The sequence below is a fragment of the Diadema setosum genome, chromosome 4, assembly GCF_964275005.1.
Source record: "Diadema setosum chromosome 4, eeDiaSeto1, whole genome shotgun sequence".
Classification (NCBI taxonomy): Eukaryota; Metazoa; Echinodermata; class Echinoidea; order Diadematoida; family Diadematidae; genus Diadema; species Diadema setosum.
In genome coordinates, this window is record NC_092688.1 from 37,392,958 (window position 1) to 37,416,696 (window position 23,739).

The window sequence follows — 23,739 nt, forward strand, 5'->3', positions numbered from 1 at the left end:
CATAGCATATAAAGACTCGTTAACTTGTAGCTTAAGCTTATCTTTTTTTTTTAAACATCACATTTACAGTTACAATCTTTCTGCATTTGTGAAGTTGAGTATAGATAATTATAATGACATACATTCTAAATTGATAGTTAGGCCTTCCTCATTTCGTTTTGTATTCACAAACCTTACTAAAATAAATGATTGCTTGATTACTTTCGGGTAAATGAAACACCGGAAAAGGAACCGCATTTAATGTGTGTGTGTTGTTCGTTGTTGTTTTTTAACGAATCTAAGCTAATAGCGAACCATATTTCATTGTATGATTAACGAACCTTCAGAATAATGAATTGTATTACCCCCCCCCCCAAAAAAAAAACCAAACAAACAAACAAACAAACATTTCAATGTCATGTGTTGTCTATAGTGATAAAAGGCCCGTTTTTATTTAGTAGTATGTCTCAGTACTCCTGTGTTTATTTTTAAGGATGTGCCTCTCCTTACGATTGCGATTGATGTTCAGCTATTTCTTTCCCGCAAGCTTGAAAAGGAAGCAGCTAAAATTCAGGCAAGGAGACTAGTTTTCTTCCATGAGATACAATCATTATTGTATCAGGCACTATACAAAACGGTTGAAATCTGCTGAAAGTCGAACTTCGTTTTTTGTTTTGTTTTGTTTTTTTTTAAATTCCATTTCAAGCGGGGATAGACTAGAAATTAGTTTGTCTATACTGGCAGGAGACATTAGTTTTACAGTACATACTCCGCATTTAGATAGTCGCCATATTTTCGTGGTCAGAATCAGATACACACGTGATATTATCATAAAAATGAAAATACAAAACAACTAACACGCCATAATCGTACAAATATTATGAACTTCAATGAATTAGTGACTATACTTACCTGTAATAGTCCGCATAAAAAACAAGCACGCCAATCAAATAATTTGATAGAATTAATAGAACATACAGCGATATCATGCGTGGCAGATCAAATCAAGTTCAATTGGTGAGAAAGCTAAATGAAGTTAAAAAGTTGACTTCTTTACGTTTCTCTTTCATTTTATGAAAACAGAATTACATTGTATATCTACTGAAACGGATTGTCTCTGTTGCGAGCGATCGCCATATAAAGCATTTTTAGTCTTCTGAGCAAATCCGAATCCCTATATACTTTAATTTTTGCTTGATAATGTAACAACCCTTATAACTTTACAAAGGACTCGCAAATTCAAAGTTTCAAAACGTATACTAAAACATTACATTGTACACGGTGTATTTCAAAAAACATTTTGAATGCGTTGTGTGTTACCATGTTAATGGAATCAATCTGCCTTTTATTTTCCGTACGTAAAGCGCACAGAAACGTAACCAAATGTTACCAAATACAGTGGAATGCATTGTACGGGGTGGTATCATCATTAGAAGTATATCCCATTCCTTTTTCCTTTCATTTGCTTGAAGCAGTAGTCAAACCATGTGTCATTATCGCAGCGGCATCACTTAGGAATTAGAATGTATGAAGATAATCGTTACTCATTTATTTCATGCTATGATAGCATTTACATTTTCCAACTGTTATTGACAGTATTATGGTACTGTATGGTTACGATTACGAATGTTGGTTATGAATTCAAAAGACTGGTTCATTAATCGACCCATAAAGGAAATAACTGTTTTGAAAGTAGTTCGGTACAAGTTCGAAACGCAAACGAAATCATCGTCATAGGGGGAACTGATAGCTCTAGAAAACTTGTTTAGGCCAGTAAAGATTGCCGTGTGCAATCCTTGTAGAAAGTTTTGACTATGGCCATCTTTTGAGCATTTTGAGAAATTATATAAAGAATTATTTGTTTGGATTATGCCAAGAATGAGTTTGAACTATGAAAATAAAAAGGCGCGGTTACCTCAACAATGTCGTAGTTCGATTAGACATGATGGGTAAAGTGAATTCATGACTTGTTGATTAATCCTTGCTGATTGATGATCATTTCTGTATTAAAAACCATCAGATAAGTCTCGTAGATGATACCTCTGTAATCGTAGTCAAAATTCGTTTGAGCAATGAGACGAAAACCAACAAAACAAAATGCCATGTACCATCGCTCGAGTTTCCAACATTTGTCGTCACCCGACCAACAATAAGTGACGAATCAAATGGAACATTTAATTGTGGGAAAGCGGACTGCGTTACGATTTTTAAACGTTGCGAGCAATTCTTTAAAGAAAAAAGAGAAAATAAGGCAAAGTTCAAGAAATTAGAAAAAGCACGTAAATGCAGGCGATCATGTTTAATAGTCAAAGTAAGAGATTACAATCGGCCATGCGGATGTATTATGACTGCCTTATTTACATGTCTGATTTCTATAAACTATGTTATATTTAAATTCAAGTTCCCTTCCCTCCTTGATAAAAGTTATGTTGGGTTTTCGCTAAAGGCATTTATTAGGACACGCTATAAAAACGACAACAAATGACTACTATACATCAAAAGATGACCTATGCATGAACCACAATAATTCTGTACGTTCTGATATAATGCAACTGCTTGTTTGTCTGTTTGTTTGTTTGTTTGCTTGTTTGTTTTGAATTACCATGGTCTTTGTCGGGGGAAAGATGAAGAAAAATAGTAGAGTGTATCACTCTCAAATCCGGATGATTGCGATAAGTGTGTATTCCCGCCCTTTCTATACAGGTAAACGATTTAAGCTTGGTATGCTATTATAAAAGCCTTGTGTCACGCAGAAGAACTGATTCCGCGATCACTTTCAACCTTTCATAAAATTCACGTTTTAAGATAGTAACGATAGCTTGTAGGAGATAAAGTAAGTTGGCGTCCCTGGCTGTGGTTCTGAACACAAAAGGGGACTGAAAAAAATCTTTTACAAATTAGCAGACATAATGCCGATCCTCCAACACTGTCGCTCCGTTACGTCACTAATTCTGCTATCAATAGCGAAAAAAAGAATTGTACTGGTTGCGTGATTATCCACCCCGTGATAGCAGGAAGTTACCTTTCATTGTTCAAGGCTTCGTTGATGCCGGGTTTACTCGGATACAAGGCGTGAACAGTGTCGTCCGAGTTCTTTCATTCGGAATTCCTCAGAATACACAATTCAATAGGCAATTAGCGCTGCTACTTCGCAAAGCTGTTAGCCAAATTCTTTGCAGACTTGACCTCTCACATGTCACCTACACGTAAGACACGACAAACAACTATCATTACACACATTCTGATTTAAAAAAAGATGAAGAAAAACACTTTTGAGTAGCGACATAGCTTTCTGCCACTTTCTCATATCAGGTCCTACTTCTAATACACAAATGACAAGAGTCAGAATATCCTCCAAAGGGAACACGAGCTATTTGGGCATTGATAATGTTTGTCGTCCGATTTCTCTTCATGCCGTTGCGGCTCAAACCATCATAAGAAAATAGGGCAATAAGTTTTATTAACCGGGGAAATAAAATTACGCATTACACACATTTGGCTTAAATTATCATGCGAATTGTCGACTTTATAAAGACGAGAATAATTGACAACTTATGCCATGCTATATCTCCAAAGATGAACTTTAAACAGCAAGTCACATACCAGGGAACGACAGTTATACATAATTATTTGAATGAATTCATTAATGAGGCCAATAAAAGTTGTAAAAGTACACACACACATAGAGAGAGGTTTCAAGTTCGATATGTGATCATGTATTAGCTCATTGATAAAGTATCATAAATTTTGCGTGATCATTCGTTGGAATTTTTTTTCAGCGCCATTTGTGCGTCACATCAATCACCACTTCATGAAATGTGGTGCATGTATCAAACGCAACTCGCTGGTCATGCAATCGATAGCCTTGGTCAGCTCACTGTTATTGCGTAATTAAGCCCTCGCCGCCGCCGACGCCGCCGCGCGCACCATGCTTTGCTTTGTCTTCAATGGGGTCAAGAGCAATGCTTCATTAGCATACGCCCTAGCAACGGAGGCGGAGTCTCAATCGGGCAAGAACAATAGGTGCGAAACGCAGCGCAAAGGCGAGCGTTCGAAAAAAATGTAACCGAAAAAAATTGTTTCAGAAAAACTGTGATTTGGGACACTTGTCCTCATTTTTACACGCTGAAATTTTCTGTACAAATAGATAAAACGTCAAGGAATCAAAATCCGTCATAAAAAATTTTCGACCCGAGTAGTGCTTCCCCTTCATTTTCGGCTCATTACGGGAAAAGTCCCCGTGCGACTTATGACTCATTTTGTCGGAGCGCCACACATATGCGATGTCGACTTAGGCGAGTTTAACTGTATATTCATCTAAATATTTATTCATAATCCCTGAAAAATTTTCAAATGATGCATTTACATCATCATTATCATAAACACTGGACCAGTCAGCCCTATCTAAGCAAGCACCAAGACTAGCCAAATTTTCCGGTGAAGCTCTACGTCTAAATGAAGAAAACTGAAACCTATTAACCAAATGTTTAAGATCAAAACATGTTATAATAGGGAAATGATCAGTTATATCAGATAAAATTATAGCAGAATTTAAAATCTGCACAGAATTAGAAAAAATATTATCAAGGAGGGTTGCGGAGTGATTTGTAACACGAGTTGGCTTCGAAATTAATGGCAAGAAAGAGGCTGACAAAAACATTTCTAGAAATTCTTGAGATGTGTTATCATCATTCTTAATCAAATCAATATTAAAATCACCCATTATGAAAGTGCTTTTATTAATAAATAGAGGACTTTTTAATAAATTTTGTCATACAATTCAAAAAATCTTTGGAACTAGAACTTGGGGGTCTATAAACAATACCAATTATAATATTCTTACTTTGCGGAATACAAATTTCCACAAACAAAGTCTCTACAATTTCATTTATTACATTTAATTCATCACAAACACTAAATTCAATTTTTTTAGATAAATAAAAAGCGACTCCACCACCCGTCCTGTTTACTCTATTATTAACAATAAAATCATAACCATCTAATGCATACGGCAAATTAACGTCAAATGATAACCATGTTTCAATTAAACCTATTACTGAAATTTGTTGTTTATTTTGATTATCTAATAATATCTGTAACTCATCAAAATGTTTATTAATACTCCTTATATTTAAATGTAACATGGAAAATATACTTTGTGAAAAACTTTTTGTGTAATCTTTAAATTGGTCAACAGTTACATATTTAGAAGGAACTTGAGGGGAGTCGTATTCAAAATCAAATTCATTGTATATATCTTTTGAAGATAAGTTGACATTATTGACAATAAGATCGTCAAAAAAAGCAGACGATGTAAAGTACATCAAGTGAAACTGAAGTTATGAGGTCTTCAAGACGTACTTAGTGTAAGAAACAAAAAATATGTTGCAATTACAAGATGATATAATGCAAACTCCTTGCTGCGGAAAATATGATTTTGAAAATGGGGAAAATGTCTCATTTGTAATACGTAAAGGGTGCTGCTAATGGTGGAATACAATATATTTGTTTCCAGTTTGTGCAGTTTTCAAAGGGGCGTTTGATTTCCACTTCTTTTTTATTGTTTCCACCAGTTTTCCTACTGTTTAGGTTATGCTAGCTACAATGCTTTACTACAATTACATGCGTTATAATTGATGAGATGAAAATCACAATTATTATTGTATACCTCATTGCCTCCTTGATAGTCACCCAGAAACTCGCTTAAAGGCTTGTCATTGATGGTGATGCACTCCATCTAGAGCATGATGAACAATGATATGGAAAGGTACATATTCTATATCAATACAATCAATTTTGATTTCCTCTAAACAAAATTGTTTCATAGCATACCGAATATGAATTTAATCACGCGTTGTTGATAATTATGAAATGACACATCCACCTTCAATGCAGAAAGTTCTCATTTTAATTTTCTTTAACAAAAACTTCAATTGATTGTCGGGACGGATTGCGAATACACGTGATTACAATTTTTTATTTTATTTACTTCAAATCTCACTATATCTGCCATTGGCATTGGGGAGGTATACCACTAGATTACTTCTATCTGGATTGATGAACTTCGAAAATTGTTGCCACCACGAAGACATATAACTGTTGCAATGATAAATTCACGACATCAAAGTCTTGATGTCCCTCCCCCCCCCCTGTTTTGAACAAGACAGTGCTGGATTGATGAAAATGACTAATTCTTACTTTACAGCGTGAAGCCTGTGAGGCAATTGTCTTAAAGAATGTCCTTGGAAGGTTCATCCATTGGAGATCGGCACGTGTAAGATGGGGCAGACGACAAAGAAATTCAGCCAAATTTGCTGCTCCTGACTCTGAGACGAATCGCCCTTCTGACCTTAAAGAACATGATATTTTCAATTCGCTGATCTGTAACAGCAAGAGACAACATAATAATCAGTTATGAACTTTTAAACACAGGCCTCAGTAAGTACTCATTTGCTTTTGTCTTTTTCTGATTCTAGATGTTTTCGTAATTTTCTGAGCATGGGTGATGTTTCAATTTGTACATGTATAGCTATATTACATATCATCAAAAAATATTATCATAATAAAAATGTATCAATATAATGATATCGTCATTATGATATTGGGTAACTTAATGAAGTCCGGATATTAGACAAAATAGCTGTGATAAAGGTAACCTGTGATTCTCTATGACTGGTCAATGACTAGAGCATCAAACATTACGGTAAAACCTGGAGAGAATAAACCGCTTGATAGATAAAAGTAAGGTGCAACATTGCTTTCTCCATTACTATTGAGTATGTATATGACTCGACGTCCTAGTAGCCTTTATGGTAATGTAAAGGTGTAAGTGTTTTTCTGTCTACAATCAAACATGTCCTGTATATTTTGGAAACAAATGAGAGCTTGGTCAAAATTATGGTTTACATTATAGTTTTCTTTTTCTTTTATTTCTTAAACATATAGGCATACCCGCTTCCCTTGTTTGGTTCCATTCAATCACCTCGTCTGAACTTTTATCCATTCTCCGTTTCTCTTTCGCTGACACTGACTATCCGGGGCTTACAGCCAAACAAGCTTGCTTTCATGTACGTAAGTACCATCATACCTCTCTTTGTACTACCCCACTTTGATTTCGACCAATTATCATAGTTAATTATTGCAATCGTTGAAGTCACTGGAAAAAAAAAATAATGTAATATATTTCCATTCAACGCATTAACTTCTTTGCTAATTTGAATGAAACAGAATGAAATAACATTAAAATTCTTTATTCAAACCAATATACGAAATTTATAAGGTCAACCAACAACTAGTCATTATTTTCTTCAATTTACCAAAGTCAATGTTTGATTGGGTGCACGTCACGAGACCGACACCACGAGTCGGACAGCCCACAAGTTATACAGCTCACAAGTCAGAGCCCATGAGTCATACAGCTCACAAGTCATACAGCCCACTAGATATACAGCCCACGAGTTCGACACTGAGTAAATAAAGCCCACGAGTTCGACATCAAGTAAAACAAGCCCAGGAGTTATACTGCTCGCGAGACCGACACTATACGCACAAAAGGCTCATGAAACCGACACTAAGCAAAGAAGGTCCACGAGACCGACAGGATGAATAGCGTCACCTATAGACCAATTAATTGTATAGGGTGTCGTGATAATGGCATAAGGAAGATATAAGAGATGGAAAAGAAGAGTTACCAGGGTGTCCCCCCCCCCCCCGCCCTGAAATGATCAGGATCTATACTTATGTTTGCATGGGTGTGTGTTTGTGAAAAAAGTGAACAAAATTCAGTACACGTGTGCAACAGATCTTTCCACATTTACTTAAAGATGCCAAGACACCCTCGTTTGCATGTTAAACCTTTGACCTCTTTTATATATTCCTACTCCCCCAAGAGAGAGAGAGAGAGAGAGAGGGGGGGGGGGGGAGATCTGCCTTCGGTGATTGTTATTATATTCTAGTGGGATCATCGGGAGGCATTTTATAGAGTGAAAATTGGCATGATTCCAGTATGCTTATGGGTTGAACAGAGAAAAAAACGGCTGGTAAGAAAAATTCTTAGTGCAATTCCATCTATAATCTCCATAAACAAAGTGGCTACCAAAATCATTACGTTTTTATTCTTGTAGGCGGTTGCTTGTGAAAAACTCGTCACAGAACTGACAAATTAACATCACTGAAATTACATGATGAGAAGGTGGGGGATGCAGACAAGAATTTGATACAAGTCAACGAATTAGGAAGAAAATAAAGCATATACATTTTTTTTTAATGAAAATACAATACATTGAATGGATGAGAGATGGTTTTAGTTACTTCACGGATTTTGGGATCTTATCATGAGATACTTTATTGTACTATGATGTCAATCTGCATTGGCTTATCAAGAAAAAAATTACGAAATGTAATGGCAGTAAATGATTAAAAAATGACAATTTCTCATGTAGGTCCTATCATACGAAATCAATATATCATTTTGCTTGTTTTGCATGTATTCTTTTATTTAAGACTTAACTCTCTTATAGAACTGAATGAACAAGTGGAAAAGTTTAGAAGGCAATTTCTTCTGCGATTTGCATTATTTCCACTCGTATTAAACATGTCTTTTATTAATTCATTTGTGTTTTTTGTCTTTTTTTGAGGGGGGGGGGGGAAGGGGCATGAAGAATACAATTCTTTTTTTTTTCTAATTGATAACAATGTCGCTCCCTGACAGACCTGCCCCCCTAGAAGTATGTAGAAATACATATTTGATGTCGTTCATATGTAAACGGTTACCATCTTTCACTTGATAGCGTGACGAAATTGCACCCGCCAGTATGTTATTTTTCCGGTAATGGAACACCCTGTACAGGTAATTGACATGTAGATGGCGTTGTTTATCCTGTCGGTCTCGTGGGCCTTCTTTGCCTACTGTCGGTCTCGTGGGCTTTCTTTGCTTAGTGTCGGTCTCGTGAGCCTTTATTGCTTAGTGTCGAACTCATGGGCTGTAGGACTCCTGAGCCGTATAACTCGTGGGCTGTATGACTGATGAACTTATTATTGATGTCGGTCTCATGGACCGTATGACTCGTGGGTGTCGGTCTCGTGGGATGACCTCGTTTGATTACAGTATGTGTCTTTGCGTTTGTTTTGTAACGACTTCCTAGCGGTCCTCTTTCGTTTCCCTTTGTAACGAAAAAACAAACAAACAAACAAAAACACAAAAAACAATAAAACATATCTATTGCAACTGATTGACAAATTGCCCTGCATTGACATAAACAAGCACTGAATTGATTAGTGTTTTAGTTGTCGCCATGATAAAAAATCATGGGCGTACATACTCGAGCGGGATTCGAACCCGCGACCTCCTGATCACCGGAGGTCGTGGGTTCGAATCCCGCTCGAGTATGTACGCCCATGATTTGTCATAAATATGAATGCAACGAGCACATTATGACATGACATGGTCTTCCTAGAGTTTGCGAGATGATTGCAATGTTTTGTTTTTTTTTTTAACAGAGATCAAATCCTACTCTAAATTTCGTGTATGTTTCGCCATGGATATTCAGAAAATGTTTGGAGCTTATCGCTTTTGGTTGCATATACAATTGTACATATATTACGCATATATTCCATTACATCGTAAGAAGGGACATCTGTGCTGCAGCACTGTGTAGACGTAGAAATAATTTGCAGTGTTTGGGCATCCAAGATTTCTCTATACGAGAGAAATATCATGGTCGCTAGCATCCCATTTTAACGAGTTTTGCCGGTTTATGTGATTTAGAAAACAACAACGAAAACAACAACGAAACAAAGAGACACCAAGTGCACTCCCTTCAAGGGGTGAGATACAACCAGTGACGTCACTAGTTGTTTAATCGACTAATTTTACTGTAAGGATGCAAAACTAGCTCGTAATAAGATACGTTTGTTCACACGACTTGGGCAAAGCCAAAAAAAAAACAACAACAAAAAAACACTATCTGTGAACGTATATAGCACATTGAAACGACGTATTTGCTCTCACGTACCTCCACTGCATGTGTCATCGCCCAAATTATCCGAACATTGACAGCTCTGAAGACAATTGCATTTGATTTTCTACCACTCAGATAGACGTTTTGCTTGGGTAGGTTGTTAATTTTAGTAAATTAATTTACCTACATTTGCTCGTGTTTTAGAGCCGAAACTTATATGTCATCATTAACCTTTAATCGTTTTATTTTTATATTTTTCAGGCATTGTTTATTAGCCCGCCACACGTATGTGTCGGTGCCTCTGTTGTGTTACGACGCCCTAGAAGTCCTTTTTCTTCTCCCTTCTTGAAGAAGAAAAAAAATAGAGAGAGAGATAGATAGAATTATAGATAGATAAATAAATAAATAAATAAATGAATAAATAAATAAATAAATAGATAAATGAATAGATAAATAAATGTGTAAAATGTTCACTTTCTGGGAATAAAAGTACAGCGGCACTACCACATCACCGCATCTAGGGATCTTATCCCCACCCCCCACATTCTCTTCTCTCTCTCCCTCTCCCTCTCTGTCTTTCTCTCTCTCTCTCTCTCTCTCTCCACGCTTGCGCACTGTTTTCATGTCATGGCAGAAATTTAATGCCGGTAATCAAACTTCTCGTAGAAAAATGTGTGTTTCATTAGAAAAGTAAAGACTGTGTAAAACCCATCTGGGTAAGGTTTGTATTTCGTAATTGATTATCTTTATTTTTCAATACATTTTCCCTTGTATGAAAGGTGTCCAAACCTATTCTTTTGTTGATATATTGAGTGTCTTATTATAATGCTAAAGAGGTCTAGAGTTGCCAACATTGTTTAATCAATGAGGTTAATCTGCAAAGGAATTATACAACCGACAAATAAATCACACATACCAGGTTCTTTTCTATTTTCGAAGAAGAAATTATATATGCTTCACACACTAAATGACTCATAACAACTATAGTCAAAGACTACCTTACCTGGTACGATGATGCTGACGCGACAGCTGTTGAGAGGAAATTATCTGGCAAGTAGGAACAGACCAGGCGGAACTTCGAAAGACGTGGCATAGCAAACACCCACTGGGCCAAGTCTCCTCCCATTGAGGACTGCTTTAGTAAATCACGGTTGGGAAAACCTAAGGTCAGATCTTCAATCTGAGGGGGAAAATGAATTAAATTATTGTGAAGACTTAAAGGCGAAGAAAATTAATGATGACATCATGTGAATATGATGGGAAGGAACAATGGAAGACAAAGCGAAGGGACCAATGTAAAGGTGGATAGAAGGCTGATGTATCCCATTCTAAAGGAACGGATGCTCGTGGCAGTGACAATGGTTATCCGACTTCTTTCACATTGGTGCATGGTGGCAGTCACGTGGTCATTGTTGATCATCATACTACACTGTAAAAACATCGGTGTTAGATTTAACAGCACGGGTGTTAAATCTAACACCGATCAAACTTCAATAAAGGACCACACCCACCGGTGTTGAAAATGCACTGTGATGGTGTTGAAAAGTGTTCACCTGACACTTCGTGATGTTAATTTGACACTGTACCTGGTGTTATTTTGACACTGTACTGGTGTTAATTCAAAAATGACACGACATGGTGTTGATTTGATATTTGTTGTTGTTAATATCAATGGTTTAACACCCGTCCAGCTTCAATGAGAGACCACACCAGCTAGTGTTACTGTGGTGTAAATTCATTTTCACATTTTTTTTTCAAAAATCTAGTATTTTAATGTAAAATTCTTCATCGTCTTGTTTAAATTAAAAATCAACAAGAAGTGCAGTTGCTAAGAAACTCTTCAAAAAACAGTTTAAAATTTGGAAATGACACCCGGAGGTGTTAATTTAACACCAGAAATGAGCACCGAAAATCAAACACCAGCTCGGTGTTCACTATTTAACACCGGACTTTTTGCAGTGTACGATGCTCACATGATTATATATTACGATAACACTGGTTATTGAAAGTACCAGAAATATGTACTCTCCTTTATACATAGAGCAAAAGGAGTGTACAGACTCAGTCAATTTTGATTGTCTTGATTTGATTTCTGAATTTTTTTCATACATAAATGAAATACAAAGTCAGTTGAACTGATTAATCACAGTATAATTTGAATCTGACAGTGAAAACAAATACATGGTTAATTCAGATATCCAACATTTTTTTTTGTAACACAATGTAAAATGCAAACAAACAAGCATCATTTTATGCATATTAATATGCAAACATAGGATCCCGTATCCTGTCGTTCAAAGAAAATTTGAGCAACTCTTGATGTACAGAAATTCAGGAGACCATCACCGTAAGCAAACGCTTGACGAGGACAATGACCTCAGAAATGATAGTCTAAACAATACGACATTGTAAGAATAATTGTAAAAGTCACCACTCACTGAGTGGCGATAAAAAAGAGAGAGGGAGGGAAGAATGAAGGGACCAAAAAAAAAAAAAAGGAAAAGAATTGCAAATGTGAAGTGTTTGCGTGGAAAATGAGTTAGTAGCTCAAAAAAAAAAAAACGTTCCCGTTACACTTTTTCTCCCGTTATCCCCTCCATTGTCATTATATTTAATGACAGTCCTTACTTTTTTTTTTCATTTTGATTTATTTGTGAGGTTCTCATCAATATGTTCAGAGTCATATAAACAGCATGGATGGAAAAGAGTAAATTGTTCAAAGAGTAAAGATGGCCCTAGTGGACCAACAAGGGCAGGACCCAACGGAACGAAATAGTCGTGCAAAATCTTCTTTCACAATCACAAGACGACTTAGTAAAATCAAGTGATATTGTATGAAGACATTAATAAAAGTATTGAACAGAATTAACAGTTGAGCAACAACAACAAAAGTGATATGAATTGGTCCAACTGTGTTCACTACTGCACCCAAAACGGACGTGCAACAATTTAGAAATGCAGAATTTGTGTCTACTCTCACTGTTTTAGGAATAGATATTTCGTACTCTTTTTGGGAGGGAAGTTGCAGCATAAAGATGAAAACCTTCGTTCTTTTGTTTTTTGGTTGTTTGTTTTCTTTTTGCTTGTCAGCCGACTTTGAGTGGAAAATTAGACCTTGATAGTATGAAGACTTTTGTTGTTGTTTTTCTTGTCTTTTTGATTTTCCTTCTTCTTGACTGACAGGCGATTTTGACCACCCCCCCCCCCCCCTTCAAAAACGAAGCGTAGTCCTAAATAATTTCCAAATAAATTCAGTAAAATGGTGATGTGGATCTCCATTTCTTTGTATGTAATATCGTACCTCTAGCTATTGTATTTTTTTCTTGATTATAAGTCAATAAAGCAATCATCCCAGGGGTATCATTCCATTTTAATGATGGTGGGTGGGGAAGGGGCTCGGAGTAGAAATATATGTTGAAATATATGTTGATTTAATGAGGGAGCAGAGCGACCGAGCGGGGGGAGGGTGTGGGAGGGGGAATTTGTAACATTTTCAGACCTGAACTTCAGCGATCTGGTGCACACTTTCGGTAAAATGTTTTTTTTTTTTTCCATAGATATTCATAGATAATTGAATGACTACATCATGGCATCTCAGCTCTTGCTCCGCGGCTGTGCGACATCACTGTGAAGGCCTACTAAATGGTGGGGCCTATAACCGGCGCGCCGTAGCCATATTTGATCTTAGGGGGAGAGGTTCGATGCGAGGGAACGAAGAGAGCGATGGGGGGGGGGGGAGGTGTGGGAGTGAGTTTCCCCCTCCCACGTGGTGTGAACTTTTTGCATTTTGATGTTGTACATGGTGCAATTTGGTGCATGTTTTTGCTTGTTTTGTCGACTTGAAACAGTCCAACTTGCAGCCCGATGCTGGCAAAATGATCAAAAAGTTTCAAACTACTCAATGAAATAAAAAAAAAAAATCAAAATGACGTCATCAAATTTCGGCTTCTCTCGAAGCGTATCTCACTTATCCTTTGCCGATTTTCACCCAGATTTCAGTATGTTGTAGCATGTTGAATGTTCTTTTAGATACGTAATCTCAAAATTTTGACTGTACCGACGTCATCACCCCGATATAAATCAATTGAAAAGAACCTTGTCAAATTCGACAAATTCCGTGTTATCTCTATGAGAGTGCATTTTTTTTTCTTGAAATGAAAATTGATATGACTAGGTGGCTTACCCTTCCGTGAATTTCTCCAAGATTTCAATAAGTTGTAGCTGACATGTTCGGCTATCGGTAACGTGCCCTCCGTTTTTTCATTGGACGTCGGGATTACGTCGAATAACGTGATTGAAATTGACGCTTGGCTTCAATGTCGGGAGATATTTCTTTCTTCCTGTGACTTTTTTTTTTTGCAATAGCTCAAGAAAAAACAAGCCCTTTCACCCCCATATTTTGCAGATGTTTAATCCATGTCACATAAATTTCATAAAGTAACAGCTACTTCATCAGACACCGGCTTGTGCAGGTAATTTAGGGTCAAAGGTCATAAATGTTACGTCGTGTATCTTGGTAAATACTTGTCCTATCTTTGCCATATTTTGTACACGTATAGACAATGTCGCATGAATCATTTCATAAAGTAAACTTTTTTTTTTTTTGGTCAGATGCCATTTTGGGTGTGCAAAGTAGGGTCAAAGGTCAAATATACTTCATTCCGTATATTCGTTTGTGTATACAGAGTTAGGTACCAAAGATGGCATGTCCGACTCCCTTTTGAAAATGAGAATCCAAACATAGTATAGCCAAAGGCCCATAAACACAGATGAAACCGATATGGCCATGCTTATTGCCTATTGGGATCTGGGGGGTGTTTCATCAACGTTTGTCAGCGCTGACAATTTCAGCAAAATCCTTGGTTTTGATTGGACGAGATGCTCTGGCCAATGGCAGTTAATAAGGTGACTGTCAGCGATGACAACTTGTCAGCGCTGACAAACGTTGATGAAACACCCCCAGGACTCAAATCATTGATTTCCAAATATAATTATCATCGGGTTCAAAGCTAAAAACATTTATTTCCGGATATATCGGATCACCTGATTTGTCAGAATTGAAAATTTTCCGAGTCTAGTTTTCATAATAACTACCAAACAGGCCCAACCAAGAAGTTATCATTGTACAATAGATATGTAACATGATCATCTCAAATAAGAGATCATGCTGAAGCGTATCAAGTACAAGTTGACCTGCTTGTTTCACTCAAACTTGCACTGGATTTAGATGACATAACATTCACCGTGACGACTGCATAAAAACCGGGATAATGATCTTCCCTTTTAAACCTTAATTTCACAGTAATGATGGTCAAAAAAGGTAGTTTTAGACACCTACGACAGTGCACATTCATTTGAATGTATTTTTAGATATATCTTTCATCCTCTGTTTGAGAACCTTCCCTGCAATGAAACAGTTTTTTCTGTTTTTTTTTTTTGAATATTTGTCTTTATAATTCCACGTAGAATAAAAAAAAACTTTTTTTTTTGCCTCTTAAAATCAAAGAGGCAAAGAAAAAAGTTTCACTGTTCAGTATGCTATCATCCATTAATGCATTGCCTCTTTGAAATATCTTTAGCAACATTCCATCTGTAATCTGTACATAATAGTACACTTTTTTTTTGAACTGTGGTGAAAAGCTCCTACCTGACAGTTCGAAGCCTCATCGCCTAGGATCTTGTAGAAGTCCGGGTGAAATTGTGAATCCCATATTCGTACTTTACGCAATACACTTCTCGAACACATGCTCTCCGCCAAGTCACGTGACACAGTTCTTCCGCATTTCATATCCATCATATCTAGAGATTGCTGATAGAACGAACATGAATTGACAGTAAAGGAAAGTAATTATCCAAAGAAGAATGTGGTTGATAAAAGTACACACAGTTGATTGGAGATTTGAAACTCAGAACAAAGTCCATTTATTTTGCTATAAGAACAATAAAGAGCATATATTGCGTGACTCAACTATTGCGTTGTTGTTTTTTTTTCTAAAATAATGTCACAAAAGAAAAAAAAAACTATTTACAATTTACCTAAAGAATTGTTCCGATTAATTACCTGATACAAGTGCATGAATTAAGCGAAAACACGACACACCAAGTCATCATAAAATTAGCTGTATCATGGGAAAAAGACAATATATTACAAGTTACAAGTTGATATTACACTCTTACATTATTTTTGTATTTCTGAACGACTTACCCAATCAATACGACCTGATCAAGTCTTAAAGAACAACTTCGGGTAAAGCTGATTATTTAGGTTGTAGATTATACACTCAATTTCACACAGGCATTTTTGACAGGGAAAGACGCACACATAAGCACGGACTCTTGTTATTGTTCTATACAATATTTTTTTGAAATATTTCAAATCAATGTTCAAGCTGCGTCACTCACCACTTGGTTCTTTTGCACCATGAACACCACTCCTGACACTGTGTGTTCTGGTGAATGGTCTAGTCTGTATTCGCCCCATCGTTCTCCCACAGCCCTTGCTGCCTCCTCAGTATGACATTCAAACGCAACGTCAACACAGAAATCACGTTTACCACCCTCTTTGTCAAATGGTGAATAAGATGAGAAGTTATGGGTTACACAGAATATCAAGCCTTTGACGATATCAAGGCCAAGCTCTTTCTCTGAAGCTGAGGTGAAGTAGAGTACGTAGCGGAACTCTGTAGGTCGACTAAGAAGTTTGTTTTTTAACTCGTCGTACTTGGTGCGATCATTGGTGAATAAATATCCGATATATACCCCTGCGATGTATTCTTGAAACAGCTTGTGGGGAAACGAAACGAAGGATGAAATGTTGTCATCGCGCCGACGCTCACTTGTGATGACATCTCTTTCTATAGTCAGAACTCCCACTCTGCAGCATGTTTTCATGGCTTTCAAACACTTACTGAATTTGTCTTCAAGAAAGGAAAAACGTCTGTCCAATAAACTGTTTAGCGCTATCTCGCCTATTTCTTGAATTGCCATTCCAGCTTCATTCAACTTCTCAACAATGTTCTGATTCTGTAAATTTGCACAGACCTTTGATGCGTAATGTTCTTTCAGAAAAGATATCATCTCAAAAAATATCATGGACAAAGTTTGCAAATTTTGCAATTCTGTTCGTCTCTCTTCACTGAAGTCTTTCCACATCAGACAAAGCATCGCACAATAGATAGGAAAGGGAGCCATATTTGACTGGATGACATTATTTTCCTCCATAAAACTGATCAAGCTTTCTGCGAGATTGTCTTTCTTCGCAATGCGAAAGTACCTCCTTATGTAAGTTGATAAATTCTCCTTGTTAAATCCATCGACGCTAAGAATAGTGTAAGCGTCAGCAATAGTCTCGTCCATCATGAGCTCATCTATTCTCCATGGTCGTGTTGTCACGATTACTTTGCATGACTTATATTGCTCTATTCCCAAAATGCGAATGACCTCACTGCTGTTAATTTCACTTAATTTCCCGTTAAACTCATCGAACCCATCAAATATAATGAGGACTCTATTTTGATTTCTTGTAATGTAATCATGTATTTGGTTCATTGTTGCTGTATTTGTATCAGCGAGATATGTTTTTACAATACTACCAATACTTTTTTTGTTGGTTACATCTCGAAGAGGTATTAGGAGCACCATGTCCAGATCCTGAAGAATCCGTCCCTGGCACCAGTCCCAGGCAATCTTAGCACAAAGTGTTGTTTTCCCAACACCTCCCTCACCCTGGATCAGAAGCCGCTTTGAAAGATTTCCATTTTCATCGTTGGTCAGAAGATCGTCGTATGTTACTGTTGTCTTACGCTTGCTGTTTCGGTCTACGATACTTATATTCGTATAAATTTCATCCAGTTCAACACGCTCCATAAAGTTGAGTGGATCCACCGTGACCTTACGTCGTGACACACGGTAATACGCCTTCAGCTCTTCCTTGCATTGCTGTACTTGTTCCTTAGTAAGCGATGATGGTTCTTAGAAGAGAAACCAAAAAAGATAGAACAAGTAAAGACACATAAATCATTACTATTATGAATGTACATAAATACCCGCACACACAAAAAGAGTCTATTATGCATACACAGATAGACAGAGAGGGAGAGAGTGGGAGAGAGAGAGAAAAAAATAGAGCCTGGAATATAATGAAACGATTGATCCAAAAGTGTAAACAATAATTGCTGATAGAGGATATCATTACAAGGCACTCAGTCCTATACAAAGATTTACGAAATCATATAATTATTTCTTTGTACTAAATGCATTACATATACAACTGTATCATTGTAAAACGAAGTGACGGATGTGGTTAGAAAGGATGAGATGTAATCTTGAAAATAAAAAGTCACTATGCATAATGTAATTATGCACTACTAACCAATAAGACTGTGGTTATCTACATATATTTTCTTACCCAGCATTAATTCTTCTTCCTCGTGAAATATTTCTGGAATGTTTGGCCTTCGCCAGCAGGGGTTCCAGCCACATCCTGAAATATATCATTAAAAACAACAGAGTATCACTATCAATCATCGTTTTCATATAAGATTATATTCTGGGTGCAATATTTTCCACACTTTTTTTTTTCTCGTTTTTCCTCTTTTCATGCCCACATTTTCAGGCCACCATCATGTCAAGAATACATTTGTAAAATGACAATCTGTTTCATGTATCTTTCCCTTTATGAATATTTCTTTTTATTTGACATTGATTAATGACATCATCCTTGGTAATAGATTCGCAAGTTCTGTGTACACGGGATATTCGGTCGTCTGTACTTATGCTATTTTTGTATCAGAATGATGAAAAATGGAAAAACAAAGACACACACGCAAACATAAACACACACACACATTCAAAAATGAATACAAATATAAAACCTTACAGAAAATAGACAGATACCTTTTCGCGGTAGGTAGTCCGGACGTTTGATTTGAAGATACTTTCCAACAAGGAGAAATAGGATGACTATGGCAAAAGGCACAACAATTGTGAGTCCGATGATGAGACCCAAATTATTATGTTTCCCTGAAATTTGATAAAGACACAAATGAAACACTCGTTCACTTATTACTCCATTATCAAGATATTACATAAGAATATAAATAAACGTTAATATCTTCGTATTGATTGAGTCATCCTACGAGATCGACAGCCAAGAGCCATACGGCCAACTAACTCGGCACGTAAAAAAAAAAAAACCAAAACCCCAAAAAACAAAAAACAAAAAACAAAAAACAAAAAACCGGGCCATGAGTTATATATGGTTCATTCACGAGTCATACGGTCTGTCAGCTAGTTAGGCAAAAAAGGGTCCATGAGTCCGCCACTATGCAAACAAGACCTACAAGTCTAACGGGTACTATTCCTAAAAAAAAATAAAAACAAAAACAAACATGAGACAGACACTGCACGTATTCAGCAAAGCGAGTGGTGGACTGTTGGGCCGTTTTTAATACCTAAACTCATTGACCTAACTTGCCTAGAAGTATCGATATCACGGACTGTACTATGACTCGTGGGCTGTATAACTGAGCGTTGGTGTCGTACTTGTGACGTGTTATTGTCATAAGGTGTTTTTTTTTTTTCTCCTTTTTTTTTATTAATTGAAATGGGTTAACATTCTTTCTTTTTTCACTAGTTAATTGGAGACTATCAAAATGGGCATCTTTTTTTTTTTTTTTTTTTTGGGGGGGGGGGGGGAGTGTTACTTTGCTCAAAATATGAATAAACAAATTGTACTTCTCCGTGACCAATCTCGATCAAAACATTTGTTTGAAATATCACTTGTATACCAGGGACTATTTAGAAACATAGAATTGACAACATTTCACAAAACCTGTTGGAGGCAGAACGGTGATTTCTACCGTCGACGTTCCATTCAGCGAGTCACCGGTAGCCATGCACATGAAGGTTTGCTCTGTCCCACGTTTAGCTGAAACAGTGATTGTCTCGAACCTCTCGTATGTGCCGTCAGAAAGTGTGTTCTGTTGTGAAACCACGGAATCCAGTCTCTTTCCCGATTCCTCCGTCCATAACATGGAAACGTTAGATTTGAATCCACTCACGACACACGTAAGATTAAAAGAAGGGGTGTTGGAGGGATATTGGTATGTGAATCGGCTTTGACGAGATTGACTCTTATCAACGCATTCCTCGATTGTATGTCCGGTTGCCATTGCTACAGAAATAAAACAAAAAATATTTTGAATTGACATATCATTATATTTTGTATTCCAACCCAGACTTCATTCAGCATTACCAAATATCTAAAAATATTTTTGCAGTTTCAATTTTTTTTTTCATGGAAAACAAAACCTTTTTCTATTTTTCCCACGCGATTTGCTTAATTACAAAAATGAAACTAGAACCTAAGAATGTTCACTCTTAGAAAATCGGTAAAGTGATAAAGAGAAAGATATCATATAATTAAGGTAGAAATAAAAGAGTAACAAGGATAATTAATTCTAAATACCAAGAAAATATTTTTGATAAGTTAGGCGAAAAACGCATTACCTTTTTAATTACATATTTTCAATCACACGTTATCAAAATATCAATATTAAGTGGCTCAATGTAAGGATTTCAAGTTACGCAATCAAATTTATTTGAATTCCTGCTTATTTAGAGGTCACTGGAATGCTCGAATATTGGTAATTTCCATTGGAACTCCTGAATGTACCGAAAGTAACAATCATATCTGAATGAAACAATGTAAAAAACATGCTGAAAATGCCTCCGAATGTTCCTTCCAAATATTGTTGCTGCTTTTTAACACATTTCTATAAATCGCTGCTTAAGGAGGAAAAATCGAGCATATCTTTACTAAAACATTATAACTGACTATTAATGCCTGTACAGTACAGTACACCATGTTCCCGGTGCCCACCGACGACAGTCGGGTTTCTTGCCACCGGAGACAAAATGTGATGGATGCGTGACAACACGATGGGACGGGACGGACACACGTAACAGGCCGTGATTCCCGTGAATGTCGTGTCAAATGTTGAAACTGTCAGAAATTTGCCTTGGCAGTTCCGTTGCTAATGAGAAACCTATCAAGTCTCAGTTATCCAAAATCACGGCTACAATAGAAAGTGGCTGTACTGCTTGTATCATAAGTTACCTGTGACCCCGTTAATGACAGATGATTTGAATAATGTTGACAAGGCATTATTTTATCGCTCTTGGATTCATTTACCTTGCGTGTGTACGAAATATTTGTTTTTGTCTATTTAAACTAAATCAATGAGAGGACTTTCATCTTGTCCAGTCTATAAGGATCGTCCCCCACTAATATGACATGGTGAAAAAGAAACCTTACTTACAACTAATTGTGATGACCGTGGTATTTTCAAAACTTTGGGTATTCTTCAGCAGCACCTGACAATAGTAAAGACCCTCATCTTCCACCTCCAAGTCTCTGATGACGAGGCTAAAGTTCTTGTCGATGTCGAACCGTTCCTCTCTGTCCAGTATCCTTCCATCAAACAAATTAGCCTTGATCGTCCTCTCTCCCGGATCTAAGATACTCCCCTTGACCCAGACCACAGCGAGAGGCTCCTCCTGGATGTCACACAGCAATCGGATGTCTTCTCCTTTCCATCCTTGAACGTTGGGGGCAGTGCCTACTACTGAAGCTACAACATGAAAATATTAGCAAAGTAGGTTCATGTCCTGCATGCAAGAGTTACCAAGCTACATACACTAAATTGTCTTCCCAGAGTTACCTCCTCAAGATTATGATGCAATCATGCAAGTACCGATCTTGGTGCTTTCCTTTCTCTAGAATAACCAGTGGAATACCCTATTTATTTGTTACGCTTTCATTAAGAGTTGTAGCATTGTTCTTCCACATACGAATTTTGTGGGTCGAGGCTTTGGATACGTTTAGTCTAAGATTGACGGTCCAGCATAACTTTTATCCAAGATAACTGGCAATCGAATACTTGTGATGTTAACTTAACAACCACCAGTTTAAACTCTATTATAAACTTTTCTCCATATTTCGAAGTTCATCACAGTAGAACGGATTTTATTTATATCACAAACACGGATGTTGCACTTGCACAATTGAAATGAACCAACAATAACCTTAATGAGTGATATATCTATATTGCTTGCAAAATGTACGTGAGCACAAAATGTAATTGGCATGTAGCCCCAACGAAAATCAGTGACGTCATGATTCTCCTTTGAAGCAACACAATGAGTGCTGACCAGTAAAAGAAAGAAAGAAATAAAGAAATAGCTTTTTAATGTCCCTGCTGGGAAGAGCACAGTATTCCACAGTGTGTTCACAATATACTATTATGTTCACATAGTCAATTGTTTTCACACTATGGTGTACTTTTTCATAGAGTGTATACATATAGTGATATTCTTAAACCTGGTGATTCCCAATGTGTTCACAATGTTAAAATCTTTGGAATTTAACAATGTGAAGAGATTCCACATCTTGTTCACGATGTGTTTCATAACATTCTGTTTTCCACTAACAGGACTAAGGGACACATTGTCCTTTCCAGCAGGCATGGATATTGGAATTGGCAGGGGCAATTCGTTCATACAGCCTACGCTTCAAATAATTCTTTTTTATCAAAGGCAATCTGATGTTCCAATGAAGTGAACATGTGAATTAAGAAAAAGGTTTTGAGCTCATCTCTAGGGGTGAATTTTTTTCCATTGAAAAGAATCGAAGTTAACACACTCAATGTTTATACTACTTTTGATCATTGAGCTGAGATAAACACAATTTGGTTTTGTCTAATGGCATGTGTTGACTATAGACCAATATTCAAATGGTGTCAAAGAAGATAACGACCAGTAAAAAGAGTTCCCTCGTACACAGGAATTCCAGGTATAAAAATCGGTAATTTATTGGTAGTTTTGTCGTTTTGAACGCATTTATTGGCATCACTCGGCTGGGACTTGACAACGCTATGCTGACTGCAGGATCGGAAAAATAAAGTTGGGCTTACCTTCTCCAACGTGGCCACAGAACAAAGCAATGGCCAATCTTAATAAGAGAACGAGGTCGTATCTTTTATCCATCACATGTAGTCAAAGACTGAGATAGTTCACCAGGAATAAGTTGAATACACGTTTTGCCAGGTATGTCCCGAAAGACTGTCAAGTAATCTAGATAAATGAATATCACATCTTTTAAATATGATAGTCGCACACACCCAATGCCTTGCACCCTTCCGAGACCAATGGAATTCTTTCGTTGAGTGGGCGCATGGAAATAATGGCGACGCAGCCGTTTGCTAGCTATCAATTCGCACGTTATATCACATAGAGCATTATTGTCGACACAGTTCACAGGACACATAGTCCAAGTTCATTGTGGAATAGATTTACCCTTCTGCTCATAACTTGCATGACAATAACTTCATACAACGCAGTACAAATGTGTACGCATTCTTTTCCCTCGCGCAAAGGCATACCTGAAACGAAACTAGTGATATTACCTTTAGAATTGGATTTTGTGCAGTCCTCAATGTAGGGCATGGTACTGCAGCACACATTGTTGTGATGAATGAAATGTTGAAGGTTCAAAATTGTATATGTCTACAATGAAATTCTCATGAATCCGCTTTATACTCGCGCTGTTTACGGCCTCTGTTACTTGAATAAAATAGTGTAATACCAATGATTCTTGTGAAAAAAAAAATATCATATTGCGCTTCGTTTTACGACACTGTGTGACCCATTATATACAAGATGGTACTGACAATCACGACAAATGGCTTAAACGTGTTAGGTGGTTAACTGCTCAACTGCTGCCGGATTATTGATATTATTT

General features: G+C 37.0%; 1 protein-coding gene across 1 annotated transcript in view; it reads right to left on the bottom strand.

Moving 5' to 3' along the window:
• LOC140227838 (uncharacterized) overlaps nt 1-22,985 on the bottom strand; it is a 54,106-nt gene extending 31,121 nt beyond the window's left edge. Inside the window, exons 1-9 of the mRNA XM_072308232.1 lie at nt 22,913-22,985; nt 21,260-21,571; nt 19,771-20,112; nt 18,834-18,989; nt 18,346-18,420; nt 16,341-17,908; nt 15,586-15,747; nt 10,942-11,118; nt 5,648-5,716 (exon numbers count right to left, since the gene is read on the bottom strand). Of these exons, the coding sequence (XP_072164333.1) occupies nt 5,648-5,716; nt 10,942-11,118; nt 15,586-15,747; nt 16,341-17,908; nt 18,346-18,420; nt 18,834-18,989; nt 19,771-20,112; nt 21,260-21,571; nt 22,913-22,985 (2,934 nt within the window). The remainder of the gene's footprint in view (nt 1-5,647; nt 5,717-10,941; nt 11,119-15,585; nt 15,748-16,340; nt 17,909-18,345; nt 18,421-18,833; nt 18,990-19,770; nt 20,113-21,259; nt 21,572-22,912) is intronic.
• Between the last annotated feature and the right edge of the window lie 754 nt (nt 22,986-23,739).